Source organism: Emydura macquarii, unplaced genomic scaffold, assembly GCF_026122565.2.
Source record: "Emydura macquarii macquarii isolate MOO-44397 ecotype Brisbane River unplaced genomic scaffold, CSIRO-AGI_Emac_v2 contig_2171, whole genome shotgun sequence".
NCBI classification, from domain to species: Eukaryota; Metazoa; Chordata; order Testudines; family Chelidae; genus Emydura; species Emydura macquarii.
Window position 1 is genome coordinate 3,485,006 of NW_027132308.1, and position 18,205 is coordinate 3,503,210.

The 18,205-nt window shown below is 51.0% G+C and overlaps 1 protein-coding gene across 4 annotated transcripts in view; it reads right to left on the minus strand.

Moving 5' to 3' along the window:
* Positions 1 to 18,205, minus strand: part of PRSS12 (serine protease 12) — an 82,447-nt gene that overhangs the window by 7,480 nt on the left and 56,762 nt on the right. Inside the window, exon 12 of one of the 4 annotated variants that reach the window (XM_067558688.1) lies at positions 12,963 to 13,070. The exons of 2 other annotated variants lie outside the window; for them this stretch is intronic. In XM_067558688.1, the coding sequence (XP_067414789.1) occupies positions 12,992 to 13,070 (79 nt within the window). In that variant the 3' untranslated portion in view covers positions 12,963 to 12,991. Of the gene's footprint in view, positions 1 to 12,962; positions 13,071 to 16,397; positions 16,536 to 18,205 lie in introns of those variants that run through there. One more of the 4 variants, XM_067558687.1, reaches the window with a different exon arrangement.

Consider the following 18,205-nt stretch of genomic DNA (forward strand, 5'->3'; position numbering starts at 1 on the left):
TCCTGCTGCCCAGGAGGACCTGTTGAACCTGCATGGAACAGGCTCTCTCTCCCTCTGTCAGCCACAAAGTCTCCAGGCGGTGAGGTGGAGGGAGTCCAGGTCGGGGTGCAACAATCTCCCATGGTCCTGGGAGATCAGGTCGCACCGTCTGGGTAGCGGAATCGGTTCGGTGATGGAGAGGTCGAGCAGCATGCTGTACCAATGCTGCCTCGGCCACGCTGGGGCAATCAGGATAATGTCCGCCCTGTCCCTCTTGATTTTGAGGAGGACTTGGGGCAGGAGCGGGACAGGGGGAAAACATACATTAAATCCCCTGTCCAGGGAATCAAAAAGGCATCGGACAGAGAGCCCAGCTCGCGACCCCTGAGCGAGCAAAACCTCGGGCATTTCCTGTTCTCCGCTGTAGCGAACAGGTCCAGACGGGGAGTACCCCACCGTTGGAAGAGGCAAGCCACTATGTCCTGGTGTAAGGACCATTCGTGGCGGGGAGAAAAAAATCTGCTGAGGCGGTCTGCCTCGCTGTTCCATACCCCCGGGAGGTGAGAGGCAGATAAATGAAACCCGTGCCTCACCGCGAAGTCCCAGAGGTGAATGGCTTCCTGGCAGAGTGCCGAGGAACGTGCCCCCCTTGCCTGTTCATGTAGAACATGGCTGCCGTATTGTCCGTAAGGACTCGGACCACTCTGCCCCTGAGGAAGTGGAGGAAGGCCTTGCAGGCCAATCGGACCGCTCTGAGCTCGCGCACGTTGATGTGCAGAGCTCTCTCCTCCAGTGACCAAAGCCCTTGGGTGCCCTGATCGTGAGAAATGTGGGCTCCCCATCCCCGATCGGATGCGTCTGTGATGAGCGTCACAGATGGGATGAACTCTCTGAAGGGGACGCCCATCATCACTTCCCTCGGGTCCCTCCACCAATCGAGGGATGACAGCACCTGTGGGGGAACCAGGACCATTCTAGTTAGAGAATGCCGGTGTGGTACATACACCGAAGCCAGCCACGCCTGGAGAGGTCTAAGCCTCAATCGTGCCAGTCTCACCACATATGTAGAAGCCGCCATATGTCCCAACAGCTGCAGGCAGTGCCTGGCTGTCGTCATGGGGGACAAGTGGAGATCAGATATGATGGCTGCCATCGCCTCAAATCTTGCTTGAGGGAGGAAGGCCCTGGCTTGTACCGCATCTAGCCTGGCTCCAATAAACTCAATACATTGTACCGGAGTGAGTGTGGACTTTTGCTCATTGATAAGCAGCCCCAGTCTAGCGCACAATTCGCGTGTGAGGAACAGACTATGTCTCACATGGGAACTCGACCTCCCCCTGATTAACCAGTCATCCAGGTAGGGGAAGATTTGAACACCTTTACGGCGCAGGTGGGCTACCACCACAGCCATACACTTAGTAAAGACCCTAGGTGCTGAGGAGAGCCCAAAGGGTAGGGACCGAAACTGATAATGGCGTCCCGCTACCACAAACCTCAAGAACCGCCTATGGGCCGGTAATATTGAGATGTGAAAGTATGCATCCTTTAGGTCAAGGGCGGCATACCAATCCCCTGGGTCAAGGACCGGAATGATTGTGGCGAGGGAGACCATACGAAACTTAACCCGCCTAATATACCTATTTAGGCCACGGAGGTCCAGAATGGGCCTAAGGCCTCCCTTCGCCTTGGGGATTAAGAAATATTTAGAGTAAAAGCCCCTGCCCTCTTCGGCCAGTGGGACTTCCTCCACTGCCCCCAACGTGAGGAGCGACCCAATCTCCCGCACAAGGAGTTGAACCGAGGCCGGATCCCCAATGGGGGACAGCCGCGGAGGGTTGTTGGGGGGAAAAGCTGTGAGCTGGAGGGAGTACCCCTTAGCAATCACCTCCAGGACCCACCGGTCCGTAGTAATGGCTTCCCAATCCGCAAGGAAAGGGCGAAGCCTATCTGCGAACGGCCGGCCAAGATCCCAGAGAGAAGGAAGAGTACCACCCTCCGGTTCTGGGTCAAAAACGTTTATTCGGATTACCCCCTTTCGAAGGCCCCTGCTGGCCCCCTGCAGAGGACCCTTGGCGGCCTCCTCTGCTGGGACCGCGGTAGCGCTCACGACCCCTCCTCTGCTGGGCGGGGCGAGGAGCCGGCCTGGGCGGGGGTGGTGGTTGCCTCTGGGCTTGAGGTCTGGACTGCTGTTTGGAGGCCTGAGGGGTATACAACCCAAGTGACTTCAGGGTGGCCCGAGAGTCCTTGAGTGCGTGGAGTTTGTCGTCTGTCTTCTCCGAGAACAGACCCAGGCCATCAAACGGTAAGTCCTGAATGGCCTGCTGTACCTCCTGGGTGAGGCCAGAAGCCTGAAGCCATGAACAGCGGCGCATCACTATCGCCGAGGCCATAGCCCTGCTGGCTGTGTCCGCCGCGTCACTAGCCGACTGCAGCGCAGCGGTGGCCACAGCAGCCCCTTCCTGGAGGATAGTGGAAAAGTCTGCCTCCTGGTCCGGGGGCAGCTGGGAGGCAAACCTCTGCATAGAGGCCCACAAGTTTTTATTATATTTCCCAAACAGGGCCTGATGGTTCGCTACTCTAAACTGCAGCGCCGCAGTAGAGTAAACCTTCCTCCCAAATAAGTCCATCTTGCGACCCTCCTTGTCCTTGGGCGTGTTACCCTGGTTCCCCTGGCGGTCCCTCTGGTTGGCCGCATCGACCACCAGGGAGCAAGGTGCCGGGTGGTTGTAGAGGAACTCAAATGGTTCCTTGGGGACATAATACTTGCGTTCCACCCCCTTGGACGTAGAGGGCAGAGAGGACGGGGTCTGCCAGAGTTTCCTGGCTATCTTCATGACATTGTCATGTACTGGCAAGGTGGCCCGTGAGGGTCCCAGAGAGCTCGAGGGCCCAAAAAGGGGGTCCTCCTCCTCGGACATGAGCTTAAACTCCATGCCTAAGTTTTCAGCCGCTCTCTTTAGGAGGTCTTGATGAGCCCTAAAGTCAAACAGGGGCCCCTTACGATCCCTGGCTGCTGCCTCATCAGGCGATGAGGAGGAAGAGAAGGGTAGGGGCGCAGTGGAGGGTCCCTCCCCTGGGTCCGAATCCTCCGACCCTTGCTCCTGAACCTTAGGTGCGGGAGGTACGGGGGAGCCACCGCCGACTGCAGCGACACTGAGCCCTGGGGCATAGTGGCATTCCAAGGCCCCCAGTACGGCCACTGCCAAGGCCCTTGGGTCCATCCTGGGGCCTGCAGGGAAGGCTGCTGCAGCTGCACAGCCTTCCTGTCCCCCGAGCCCGCCGTGCGTCGTCTATGTCGCCGACGCGTGGAGCGGTCGGGCGAGGACGACGCGGACCGGTGCCGACGTCGGCGGTGCCGGCGATACGAGGAAGTCGAGGATGATGACGACGACGTAGCCGACCGGCCTCTGCGGTGAGAGGACTTGCGGTACCGCTTCCCTCCCCGGGACCGAGAGCGGTACCGATGACGGCGACGTAGAGGAGAGTCCCGTCGCCCCGATGTCGGCGTCGGGCCAACCGGTGCCGGGCCCATCATCGGTGCGGCCCCCATCGGTGCGGCCCCCATCGGTGCCGGGCCTAACGGTGCCTGGACCATCGGTGCCGGAGCCATCGGTGCCGGAGCCATCGGTGTCTCTGGGCCTTTCGAGACCGACGGTGACCGGGAGCGGTGCCGAGACGGGCTCCGTGCCGAAGAGTGCGAGCCCGAGTCTCGGTCCCTGCTGGCATTGGAGCTGGACACACGGCTCCGGCGACGGACTCGGGACCGCCCACGGTGCCGCGGTGCCGAGTCGCTCGACGACCTAGAGTCGGAGCTCGGAGGGGAGCCGACGCTCTCCACCCTCCGTGACCGTCTGGAAGGAGACTTGGATTGGGAACGTCTCCAACCACCGAGACCACCCAGCGCGGGTTTGCCTCGAGACGCAGGTCCCTTGTCCCTCGGCCGAGGGGGGGACGGAGGCATAGGCATGGCCATAAGGGCCCGTGCCGCGGTAAATGCCTCCGGCGTCGACGGCCCTTGCGGGTGCACTCCCCCACCCCCAGGAGTCGGGGGAGGCAACCCGCGCGGAGACCCCGGTGCCGGAGTAACCTCTACGGCCCGTGACTGGGGCGTCTCCGTGCTCCCGCCGCCCTGCGAGGGCCGGGGGGAGATCTCCGGTGCGGCCGAGGGCCGTGCCGACTTCTTGGGACCCTTGGAGGCCTTCTGCGGTGCCGAAAGCGGTGCCGGTGGGGGGGCGCTCCGCACCGACGACACACTCGGTGCCGACGGAGACCGGGACGGTTCAGAGGCTGGACGGAGCGCCGACTCCATAAGTATTGCCTTTAGCCTCGCGTCCCTCTCCTTTTGGGTGCGAGGCTTAAAGGACTTGCAGATTCTGCACTTGTCTCGACGGTGTTCTTCCCCAAGGCACCGGAGACAACGGTCATGCGGGTCACTGATCGGAAAGGCTTTGGTGCACAAGACACAGTTCTTAAAGCCAGTGGAGCCCGGCATGACTCCAGAAGGAGGAACCCCGTCCGGGGTTCAGACTTAACACTAAACTATAAACTAACTAACTCTATAAACACTATAAACAACAACTTTGAAAAACAGTCAAACAACTAGGGAATGAGCTACTTGCACGCAGCAAGAGGCGCAACCGTCACAGGCGGAAAGAAGGAACTGGGGACCCGCGGTGCCAGCGCAGCAAGAGGGGGCGCCTGAGCTGGATGCGGGGCTTGCTAGGGAAAAAGTTCCAGCACACACCCGTCACAGGCGGAAAGAAGGAACTGGGGACCCGCGGTGCCAGCAGTGCCCTTTATACCGCGCAGCACTCCTTTGGCACCGACATCGGCACCATCGGTACCGCACAAGATGGCACCGAAAAAGAAAAAACGGCCGGTGGCCGTAACTATGGACTCCCCCTGCGACCGGTACAGCAGAGGGTGATACAGGAGATGCCCCAGCCACGTGCCGTTGAGGCTGTACCGGCACCGGCATCTCCTCGTAGGGAGCCTCCCCCGACCCTGGGGGGTGGGGGAGCGCCCCTACAAGGGCCGTCGACGCCGGAGGCGTTTGCAGCAGCATGAGCCCTCATGGCCTTGCCTACGCCTCCGTCCCCCCCTCAGCCGAGGGTCTCGGGGACAGCGTCTCGGGGTAAGCCCGCGCTGGGCTACCCCGGTGGGCAGAGGAGATGGGACTCGGTGTCTCCCCCCAGACGGTCGGGGAGAGGGAGAGCAACACCCTCCCCTCCCAGCTCCGACCATGAGTCGTCGAGCTCCTCCAAGTCACGGCACCGGGCGTGCTCTGGAGGTTCCCGGGAGAGCTCCGTCTCCAAAATAAGATCTTCGGAGCCACGGCACCGATCACCACTACGGGGAAAGACCCGGTCAAAAGAGACACGGCACCGCTCCCGCTCATCTTCCGGCTCCCGGCACCAACCATCACCGGTGCCGGGCGACTCGGTGCTGGCAAAAGATCGTCGCTCCCGATCCTTGGAGCACAGTCCGGTGCGGATCCCGGTGCCCCAGATACAAACCCGGCATCGGTCCAGATCCCCGGCTGCGCACAGAGACAGGCGCCAATCCCACTCGGCCAGTGGGCGGCGGGACGCACCAACACGCCGGGCTCGGTCACAGTCTCGGATTCCGAGCCCGTCCCGCCCTTCGTCACGGGAGGTTCCTGCATCGAGCCAGCATCACCCTCCGGCACCGAGGGCACGGTACCGCCATACGTGATCCAGATCAGCTAGTCCGGTACAGTCGGCGGCACCAAGGAGGGCACCGGTACGCCACCGACGCTCTCAGTCCCCGGTACCTAGGGACAGCCCTCGGTACCGATATAGATCGCGGTCGCCAACGCATTCTCCGACGCAACGTACGGTACCGAGGGAGGACACAGCACCTCGTCGGCACTCTGAACCATTACCGCCAACGCTCGAGGTCTCTCTCAGGCAGCCCAGTGCAGCATTATTGGCACCGAAGGGTCTCTCAACCCCGTTCCCACAGCCCGACACGAGCCCCGGCACCGGGCATCTCGGCATCTCGGCACCGGGCATCTCTCCGGAACCGCATGTTAGCCAGGAGAGACGACGTTCACGGAGTCCCAGGGGCCATATCGGGAAACATCGCCGCAAGACTCGGAGGTACTCATCTTCCTCCAGCGGCTCTCCATCACGCCGGCACAGCAAGCGCCGCCATCGCTCCCCCTCGTCGCACAGCCCATCTCCAGCTAAAGGGCAGCGCAAAAGGAGCCGCAGATCTCCAAGCCCGGCCCGCACGAGCATGGCGCCATACCCGGCACCGGGCCCGGTACCGACATGGGGGCAAGGCCCATGGCAATGGCCTTATTGGGGACCCTGGCCGCCACAGACAGTACAGGGGACAGGGTCACTCCCCTCATCATCAAAGCCTCAACCTCCTCCTCCACCTAAGAGCCCGCAAGGGGATGACCAGTTGTCGAAGTATGAGTCCGACCCTATGGAGGGGCCCTCCACGGGTCCCCTACTGCAGTCCTCCTCCTCTTCTCCCCCTGATACAACATCCAGGGACCAGAGGACCCCGCTGCCTGATTTTAAGGCGCACCAAGAGCTCCTGAAAAGGCTGGCAGAAAACCTAAAAATAGACCTTAAGGAGCTCTCGGAGGAGGAGGACCCCATATTTGGCATTCCGGCCTCTGCGGGCCCTTCTAGAGTAGCGCTCCCAGTACATGACCGGGTACTGAAACTGGTGAAGCCTATTTGGGAGACTCCCGCCTCGGTAGCTCCCACATCAAAAACGGCGGAGCGGAAATACTATGTCCCGCAGCAAGGGTTCGAGTACCTGTATAACCACCCAGCCTCGGGCACGCTGGTAGTGGACGCCGTTAATCAGCGAGAACGGCAAGGTGCCCAGGCTAATACTCCCAAAAACAAAGAGTATAAAAAATTAGACCTTTTTGGGAGGAAGGTGTACTTGACCGCTGCTCTCCAGCTCCGCATAGCCAATCACCAGGCTCTTTTGGGGCGTTATAATCTAAACCTCTGGTCATCTCTCCAGAGATTTACATCGGCCCTACCTCAAGACCTCGCACTGGATTTTACCACCTTGCTCCAGGAGGGGTCAACTGTTGGAGGAGCTACGCTGCAGTCTGCCAGCGACGCTACAGATGCGGTGGGCAGAGCCATGGCTTCCGGCATAGCCATGCGCCGATCGTCCTGGCTACAATCCTCAGGCCTCTCAACCGAGGTACAGCAGGCAATTCAAGATCTGCCCTTTGACGGCACAGGCCTGTTCTCAGACAAGACGGACAGTAAACTACACGCTCTGAAGGACTCGAGGGCCACCCTGAGGTCATTGGGCCTGTATGTACCTCAAGCCACGAGACGCCAGGGCAAACAACAGCCTCAGAGACAGCAGCAGACCGCTCCTAGGTTACCCCCCCGCCCATCACAACCCAGGAGAGGTCGGGACCGGTTCAGACAAACCAACCGCCGAGACCGCCCAGGCCCTGCCAAAGGCTCCCAATCAGGGCCGCGTAAAAACAATAAGCGCCCTTTTTGATGGGATGCTCGAGAGCGGCACCAGGGCCATTCCCACGGCCCTCGTAGCCGATCAGGATCACACCCTGCCCTTCAGAGACAGGCTTCGGCCTTTCCTCCGAGAGTGGCAGGGCATAACCTCAGACCGCTGGGTGCTAAGTGTGGTGCGGAGAGGTTACGCCTTGCAGCTTTCAGCTTTCCCACCGGATTCCCCCCCTACCCCGTCCCTCTTCAGGGACCCCTCTCACGAGCAACTCCTCCTCCAGGAGGTCCGCTCCCTGCTCCGCCTAGGGGCAGTAGAGGAAGTCCCACCTACGGAAAGGGGCAGGGGGTTTTATTCCCGGTATTTCCTTATCCCCAAGGCAAAGGGAGACCTCCGGCCTATTCTGGACCTTCGCCGTCTCAACAAGTTCATCAGGCGGCTCAAGTTCCACATGGTCTCCCTAGCCTCCATCATTCCCACACTAGATCCAGGGGATTGGTATGCTGCTCTCGACTTAAAAGACGCATATTTTCATGTCTCTATCCTCCCTGGCCACAGATGTTTCCTACGGTTCATGGTAGCTGGTGGCCACTACCAGTTTTCAGCCCTCCCCTTTCGCCTTTCCTCAGCCCCCAGGGTTTTCACCAAGTGCATAGCGGTGGTAGCAGCCTACCTGTGGCGCAGAGGGGTTAAAATCTTCCCCTACTTAGACGATTGGTTACTTCGGGGGAAGTCCAGGAATCATGTGGCAAACAGCTTAGCCCTGACGTGCGCAACATGCAACAGCTTGGGGCTGCTCATAAACGAGCAGAAATCCACGCTGACCCCAGTACAGCGCATAGAATTTATTGGAGCCACCCTAGACGCAGTGCAGGCCAGGGCCTTCCTCCCACAACCTCGATTCCAAACCATGACTGCCATCATTTCTGAGTTACAGAGATCCCCCACGACGACAGCCAGGCACTGCCTCCAGCTGTTGGGGCACATGGCGGCATGTACATATGTGGTGAGGCTAACTCACCTCAGACTCAGGCCCCTTCAGGGGTGGTTAGCCTCAGTTTATGCCCCAGCCAGACACTCTCTGAGCAAGGTAGTCACTGTCCCGCCCCAGGTCCTAGCGTCCCTGAACTGGTGGACAGATCCGAGACAGATAATGGAAGGAGTCCCATTTGCAGACATTGTCCCCTCTGTAACACTGATCACAGATGCTTCCGACATTGGTTGGGGGGCCCACATGACCCACGCCCTCAGTACACAAGGTCGATGGTCAATACAGGAAAGAATGCTCCACATAAACATTCGAGAGCTCCGTGCAGTACTTCTAGCCTGCAAGGTTTTTCTCCGCTTTCTGAGGGGAAGGGTGGTGCAAGTCCTCACAGACAACACCGCAACGATGTTTTACATCAACAGACAAGGGGGAGCACGCTCTTCGGCCTTGTGCCACGAGGCGATGCAGCTATGGGACCTTGCAGTGAGGTACGACTTTCATCTGGTTGCCTCTCACCTCCCAGGGGTGAGGAACGACGAGGCGGACCGCCTCAGCAGGTTGTTCTTACCCCGCCACGAATGGTCACTCCATGGGGAGGTTACAGCGTTTCTCTTCCACAAGTGGGGAGTTCCCCATCTGGACCTCTTTGCCACGTTACAGAACAAGAAATGCCCACTATTCTGCTCCCTGCGCGGGCGCGAGCGGAACTCCATTTCGGACGCGTTCCTGATACATTGGTCGGGGCCACTACTGTATGCTTTTTCCCCCGATCCCACTGCTTCCCAAGGTCCTCTTGAAAATCAAGAGAGACAGAGCGGATATCATACTGATCGCACCAGCATGGCCGAGGCAGCACTGGTACAGTATGCTGCTCGACCTCTCCATCGCCACACCGATCCCGCTCCCGAGACGCTACGATCTCCTCTCCCAGGACCAGGGTCGCTGCTCCATCCAGACCTGGATTCCCTCCACCTGATGGCATGGAGGCTCCATGGTTAACAGAGGGAGAAAGAGCTTGTTCGGAGCAAGTCCAGCGCATCCTGTTGGGAAGCAGGAAACCTTCCACCCAGGTTGTATACCGCGCAAAGTGGAAACGTTTCAGTTGCTGGGCGCAGTCACGTGGCATCTTGCCGCTGCACTCCACCATCCAGGCCATTCTAGACTACCTACTACACCTAAAATTGCAGGGCCTAGCCCTGGCCTCCCTGAGGGTACATCTGGCGGCCATCTCGGCCTTCCATTGCCCAGTGGAGGGGAGGTCTATCTTCTCGCACCCAATGTCCGTCAGGTTTCTCAAGGGCATAGAGAGGCTCTTCCCACAGGTTCGTGAACCATTACCTCTCTGGGACTTTAAATTTAGTCCTCACTATTCTCACAGGTTTCCCCTTCGAGCCCATGGCTACTTGCCCACTCCTGGTCCTGTCATGGAAGGTAGCCTTCCTGGTAGCCATTACATCGGCTAGGAGGGTCTCCGAGTTAAGAGCTTTGACATCAGAGCCTCCTTACACGGTCTTCTATAAGGATAAAGTACGACTGAGACCGCACCCGGCCTTCTTGCCTAAGGTGGTGTCCCAGTTTCATTATAACCAGGATATCTTCCTCCCCATGTTTTTTCCCAAACCACACGGATCGGAGGAGGAGCGGAGATGGCACTCATTGGACGTCAGGCGAGCCTTAGCTTTCTACACAGACTGGACCAGGCCGTTCCGGAAGTCCACGCAACTCTTTGTCGCAGTCGCGGACTGCATGAAGGGCTCACCTGTCTCCACACAGTGCATCTCCTCCTGGATCACCACCTGCATCCGCACCTGTTATGAGATGGCAAAGGTACCACTCCTGGGACCAGTTATGGCGCACTCAACCAGAGCCCAAGCCACCTCGGCGGCCTTCCTGGAGCGAGTGCCCCTGCAAGATATCTGCAGAGCAGCAACCTGGTCATCGGTCCATACCTTCACCTCCCATTACGCCATCGTACAACAGGCAAGAGAGGACGCAGCAGTAGGCAGAGCTGTGCTGAGAAGGGCTTCTCGCAACTGACTCCTTCCCACCACCAAAGGTATGGCTATATAATCACCTAAATGGAATGCATATGAGCAACTCTCGAAGAGAGAAAACAGGGTTACTTACCAGTAACTGTTGTTCTTCGAGATGTGTTGCTCATATCCATTCCAAACCCACCCTCCGTCCCCGCTGTCGGAGTCGGCAGAAAGAAGGGACTGGGGGCCCGCGCGGTCGGCAGCGCCCTATATGCTGCGCTATACGCGCGCCACTCCAGGGGGCGCCGGGGCTGACCGCCGGGGTTGCTAGGGCAAAAAAGCTTCCGGAGACTCGTGCACGGGGCGCGCACTCACCTATATTGGAATGGATATGAGCAACACATCTCGAAGAACAACAGTTACTGGTAAGTAACCCTGTTTTTCTAACTGATCACTGGATCCCATTTTTTTAGTGAGTGTCCTTGAAGAATTCTGAGCATTAATGCTAATGTCAAACATCAGCAACAACAGGCACATATCCTTCAAATAAAGGGAGGAAAAACAGTGCTGCCATTAATGATGTCTTATTTCAGTGCATTCTGAGGCTTTTGGTCCTCTCCAACGTGTTTGAATGTTTGCCAATCTTTATTTCTAAGGCACCTCTCGCCAGAGAATGAAAATTTTAATGTTTCTAAATCTTCCCTGTTAAATACCTCAATGTTTCTCCAGTAATGAAAGCTCCTGTTTGACCATATGGTTCAGTACTGTTCCCGTTCAAGTAAACAACGAAACTCCCTCTGACTTCAGTGGGAGCAGGATTGGGCCCTAAGATCTATTTACTCTGGTATTGCGTCTAAGGTGATTTTCCACAATAACAAAGTCCATTGGGCCATAACTGGTTTCTGGAGTATGATGCATCGTCTGAACTATGACATCATCAGCAAAGTCCAAATTCTGCATCAAAGCAGATCTGTCAAAATCCCAGACAGCTGCTGCCTGTCAGTAATGCTAACCATTTCCTGCTCTTGAAACCCAAGAATCCCCTTCTTCCATGTCTGGATCAGCACATGCCTTATTTTAAAGAAGGCAAGTCTATTGACTGTATTGAGTCACTACGTACAGCATGTGAGTTTAACGGTCAGTCTCAGGTGTGCTGAGTTAGCCAATGTTCTTGGATGTCTGGGTTATTATGGCCTTTATTTCAATGCTGTACACAGTTAAGTAAAAGCAGTTAAGGAGAGTGATGATTGTGTTTTATAGCATTAGGCCTAATTTGGTCTTTTAAAAACCTCTATATTCTAATTTTATTACATCGTTGATATGTCTTCCTGTGCTTCCTTTTTACTACAACTATTATGTGGGAGGTAGTTATCATATGTACCAGTACAATAAGGTACTTGGCTGAGAATCAGGAGACTTGAGTTCTCATTCCTGCCCCTCCTATGTGAGTCTGGGCAAGTCTATTTCTGTGTCTGATTTTCCCCATCTGTTATACTCTTTAATAAAGCACTTTGAGATCACGGAGCATAGTTTAAATTTCGTGTGCATGCGCTGCTACAATAGATCAATTGTGTTAAATAGAGTCCCTGCCTCACATAGCTTCATGTTCTGTCTGTTTTTTTTTTAATATTATTTCACAATTCTTCTTGACTTCCATGAGAAACTTAAACATCTTTTCAGTACATCTTGGCTATTGCCATGGTTGTAGAACCTGGCAGTGGTTAAGTATGTATTTGGTTACGATAGCCCTGCCTAAGAACTTGTTAAAAACTGTAGTGTACAGACAAGTATGTTAAATGAGCTCCAAACATGGACATAGATAAATTTTCATGGGTTGTATACAAAATTTTTCAGGAATATTTCTTGTAAACTATAGCTCTCAAAGAGCTGCTACATGTTCATATAAAGACGTGCATTATTAGTGAAAAATACTAGTATGCCTGTAGATATGGAAAATTTCAGCAATGTAATGAATCTGTTTCCTTGTTTTCTCATGTATGTCTTCCTCTGCATGAAATTGCACAAGCAATTCAGTAAGCATATGAGCAATCTTTGCTGCCTGATCATTATAAGAAGCATAGGACAGTAGGTTGCGGAAATAATGTTGGTACCTTCTGGAAAGTTACTAAGGACAGGTCTACACTAGAAGCACTACATCGGCTCAGGTGCACCAATGCAGCTGCACTGCTGTAGTGAATCTGGTGAAGATACAGTATGGCGACAGGAGAGCTCTCCATGAGAGGTGGAGTAATGTCAGCAGAAGAACGTCTCCTTCGGACATAGCGCCAGGGTGGACAGTGCTTAGGTCACTGTAACTTGCGTCACTCAGGGGGTGTCTTTTTCACACCCCTGAGCGACATAAATTAGATTGATTTAAGCTGTTGTGTAGACCTGCCTTGAAGGATTTCTGAATCAGTTGCAGGATGAACTCATTAAAAGACTATGATGTGACATTACCAAATCAAGAGCTCTTTAAGTCAATCAGAGCCATGTTAATTTTTTATGAGAATGCCTGAGGCTGAGTGCTAGTATGTGACACCACTAGTAATGAGATTTCTTGGGAGGCTTTTCACACTCTATTTATAAGGCTTTGATTTTTTTCCAACTTGAAGTTAATGGAAAGCATTCCACAGTGATGTACATGGCATCTGAAACACAATATCGAAGTCAAACTCCATTTAATCTTACTTCTCGTCTGTGAAATTATCATACAGAGGAATAACATATCTGTTCAGAAACATTTTTACACACTGCCAAATAAATAACTCCACAGTTATCCTTATGTATCTCCTCAAGATGGACAAGGTCAAGGTAGCTGAACAGTTAAGGCTGCACAGTTTGAAGAGTCTCCCTGCACTCTTACAGAGATTATTTACAGAACAGATATAATGCTTGGAATGTAAAGAGCATCCTAACACTGGAATGGATTAGGTTGCCAGCCAGATACTTCTTTCAGTGTCACCTCTCCCAATGGGTCATTTTACATACTCAGAAGATAACAATTTGGCTGATATTACCAACATATTAACCAACTTCTTAAATTTTCACTGAAGAAATTAAGAACCTACAAAGGAAACAGAAGCAGAATTTCTCCTTTTTTGTAACAGTAAATGGCCCTTTTAAGTGTCTCTTAAATAATCTCTTATATATCCACTTAAATGCAAGCACTTTCTACAAAAATGGAATATAAATTTTTTTATTGACATCTCACTCAATTGTTTTTTCTGCTCAAATTTCATAACTCCGTGATTATATATATGCATTTGGTTGAACCCAAATGTAGGATGCGAGCCCAGTCAGTTTAGCCAAAGACGCTCTTTCCTTTGCCATTTATGCAATGCTAGATAGTTCAATGATTTTTGCCTCAGGGCCTGTATTTTTAACTGCTGCTCTCACTGCCATGAATAGCTGTCTATTCCTAATGGAAGCCTGTGAATGGAAATATACTGCCACAGCTAGTCCTTGATCAAAGTTAGAAAACATTATGCTAGTGATTTTTATGAGTATATGTTTAAATGTATGTCCCTATTGTATTAGGCTAGAAAGATCCAGGGTCACTAGCATTAAAATTAAATATCCTTCATTTGCCTACTTTATCAGTCAGAGACATGCATAATCAAAGGAGCCTCTGAAAATGCTCTCATACAAATTAGGGGTATGCTTTTGTATGGTTGAATGAAACCTTGTATTTGCACATGTAATGCCGGTAATTGTTTGGGAAAATGCTTTTTTTTTTTTTTTTTTTTTTTTACATATAAGCAGGCGTTTGCCCACCTACGCATCCATTTTGAACATTCAAATATGGATTTTTGTGCATACAAATTAATGCAACCATATACTTTTCAGGTATATTTTCAGTGACCTAATGGAAATGTAACCCTCTAAATTCAAATGGAGAGAGGCACTCCTTAACTTCTATAATCTGTGATTTTAAAAAAAAAAAAAAAAAATGAAAAGGTTACATTTGCATTTCAGTAGATATGGATTTATCCATGACATTGAGTGCACTGATTTCAGTTTGTGGCATAATGTTTGTCCTGCATTCAACATTTTGAAATCTGCTGGAGGTCAAAATAGTCAGAAAAGTGATAAATGTGTGACACCAGCTATGTCAGATATCAAACTACTTTCTTTCCTCTGTCAGAAGAACCTCACTTTTAAATATTGAAAAAACTTTCTTCTGATTGCTAAACCAGCACTACAGCAGGAAGGAAATGATTTATGACCTCTGATGTTGGGCTCTATATTGCCAGTCGGGGCTCGGCTGGTTCACATTTAGCTAGAGAAACTTGCTTACCTCTTTGTCCTCTTCCCCCTGCATACTGAATGTCTTTTCCCTCATATAACAAGAGGAACTGCATTCTCCATTTGAGCGCTGCTGTTTGTTATGTTGTGTTTTGGATGTTGTGTTATGTACTTTTTTAGCACTACTTTTTAGTAGTATGGTGAAAAACAGGAGATTCAAGAAGGCTGATTTGAATTGAAAACTGTAATTTCCAATAAAATTTAACAGGGTGAGAAATGCATCTTCTCATACAAAAGCACAGAAATGTGAATTAGCTACAGTAGTTCTAGACTGGGGTTGAATGAGCTGTCTGAATACCAATTTACCCTACTCCAGTCCACAGGCATTCACACAAGTCCTTTAAAGACTGCTCAGGATTGACTTTGATCTGTAGTCAATGTTCTTGTTTTCTGTCCAATAACTTGCATAATGTAATTATGCAGTTTGTCTAATTTAAACAATGCACAAGGGCCAATACAAAAAAGAAGCAGAGTGGTCTAGTGGACAGAGGAGGGGACTGGAAGACCAGGGTTCTATTCTCAGCTTTGGCATTAACTTTTAGTGTGACACTGGGAATTTAACCTCGCTATGCCTCAGTATCCCCATCTGTAAAATAAGATAATATTAAACTTACATGGGGTATTGTGAAAACTACTTCATTAATGTTTAAAAAGCACTTGGAGATCCCCAAAGAAAGACGTGCTTAGGTCCAGTATGAAGAAAGTACACTGTTCAAGTAACCTAATGGTTCCTAAAGTGACATCATGGTCATTATTGTTAAATTTTTTCTGAATGACTCATCTTTTTAATTATCTGGAGCTAGCAATTTTTACTTCCAGCAAATTGTCCTGAGTTCTTGGCCGCTATGACAGCTCATGGCAAAACTGCATAATAGAATAGGCAAGATATCAAGAAAAATAATATCAAATAGTGACATAATTCTGAATCAAAATCAAGTTATGTCTGTGTGGAATTAGAGAAAAGATAAAGATGGAAGTGGAAACTCTATTGGAGTAATGGGTGGAGTATAGCAAACATACAACTTTTTTTTTCCCCCCCTAACAGCCTTGGATTTGTTTATGCTAGTTAAGCACTGCTCTGTGTTGGAACATCCTGACACACGAGGGGAGTGAAGCCACTGCTATATCTTTTCAAGGGATTTGATGTGTTCCCCCTCCGAGTGCTGGTCAGCTCCTCCAGCTTGTGAACATGTGTACTGGGCAGCATTGGGGGTGGTATATAGCCCTGTCTCCTCCCCAACTCTTCTGCTTCTGCTGTAGTGTCTTGTGCCGGGGGGGTGCATGAGATACAATAGGCCAGAGACTATAATAGTGCCCATTGGTTAAATGTCCCACCCCTTACACACTGGCCACAGTCTGGTTCTTGTTTATCAACAATGTATCTGACGAGGTAGAGATTGAGAAGCCTTCTCTCCTTTGTAGTACTTTGCAGAGAGGTGGGGCTTTCTGTAGTATATATGACACTACCTTTAAACAGATAACACGTAACCACTTGCATTATGCAAGTTCTAAATAAAAGAAATTGAGGGATAGATTTTTCAAAACTTTGTGTTTTTATTGCCCCCAAAAGACCAAGATCCAAGGCTTGGCTGTACTGCACTTTTGGCACAGGACCCAGACCGAGGTACAAAGATGGCTTAAAAGTCACCTTGCATCCCCACAATCCTGTTGGCTTCTGGTACAAATCAGAGCAGCCTCAGGACTACTCTAACTGATGCCTGCTTATGCTGAGCAGGGGTTTCCAGAGCACAGGGTACTCTGGCCATACACTCTCCTGTCCCCTAGCATTTCCCAACATGTCCACCATCCTGAAAGAAGAAAACAAGTGAGTGACGTAGGTGTGGCTATTCTAACTACATCAGGCAGGGATTCCCCTCTGCTCCTTTAAGGCAGCTTTATTATTCCCCTTATTCTGTACAGATTGAGGCTTTATGCATCAGGGGCTGAGGATTTGGTCCCAAAACCTGCTTATTATGTGCTCAGAAAAATATGCAATCAGGATAGAAGTATTCATAGTGTATTCAGTAGCAACTTTGAGGCACAATTAAATCAGTGCACAACTACAGATGGGTGCAGCGGGTGGTGTGTATTCTGGGGAATGTCTCATAAAACATAAGAACGGCCATACTGGGTCAGACCAATGGTCAATCTAGCCCCGTATCCTGTCTTCCAACAATAGCCAATACCAGATACTTCAGAGGAATGAACAAAACAGGCAATCATTGCGTGATCCATCCTGTCATCCACTCCCAGCTTCTTGCAATCAGAGGCTAGGGACAACTAGCATGGGGTTGCATCCCTGACCATCTTGACTAATAGCCATTGATGCACCTATCCTCCATGAACTTATGTAGTTCTTTTTTGAACCCTGTTATAGTTTTGGCTTTCACAATATCCCCTGGCAAGGAGTTCCATGGGTTGACTGTGCACTGCATGAAGTACTTCCTTCTGTTTGTTTTAAACCTGTTGCCTGTTAATTTCATTGGTTGACCCCTGGTTCTTGTGTTATGTGAAGGAGTAACTAACACTTCCGTATTCACTTTTTCCACACCATTCATGATTTTATAGACCTCTATCATATCCTTCCTCATGTCAGTGTAAGTATGCACTATAATCAGTGCCGTATGACGGTACAGAGTTGATCTATTTGGTGACATTAAGAATCCAATCCTGAAAGTCCTGTGTGTGAATAGGACTTGCAGAACTGGGGCCTAGACTTGCATATGGAGCACTCTTAACCAAGATGTAAATACAGTCTAAGCTCTCGCGTACACAATTAGGGGTATAGTTCCTCAAAAGTGTGCATGCAGAAGACAAAGAATTACATTCTATTGCACTTGGTGCTTCAGCTTCACTTCTGAAATAATTCTGTTTTCCACAACTGTACACTTTACACCTAACTTCCTAACTGTGCACTTAATATGGACTGCTTGTAAATCAACTCCTTAATGGTTTATCTCAATGCCTAAGATAAATTGCCTTTAAAATTGGAGATCTGTTTGGTAATAATTCTAGATAAAATGTGTGAAATGCAGATGGAAGTTATTTATAAAACACTTTTTAATTAACCAATGGTTAAAGATAAGATAATTGTTAAAAACTTAAAATTGTTCGCCATTTTATATAGATTCATGGAAAAGGGAACCTGCAAATACTGCACATAGCTAATCCAGGGCGTAATTGTTATGAAGTTCTTCTATATTTCTTTCTCAGTAATTGCTGCAAGATGTTGGTCTCAAACTGAAGCTTTCTCCTTTATAACTGCTTGTTATATCTACTCCTTTGCTATTTAAATCTGCCTGGGATATTGCAGTAACTTCAGTGGCAGTGAATTGTGATGTTACAAATATTGGACTGGATTTTTGCAAAAGAAACTGAGCGGGAGGATTGTAAAAGAGAAAACTTACACAAAAAGCAAAAATGGGAAAATAAATATAGAAAAGTTAGGTGACAGTTTAATGTAGGGGCTGGTGAAATA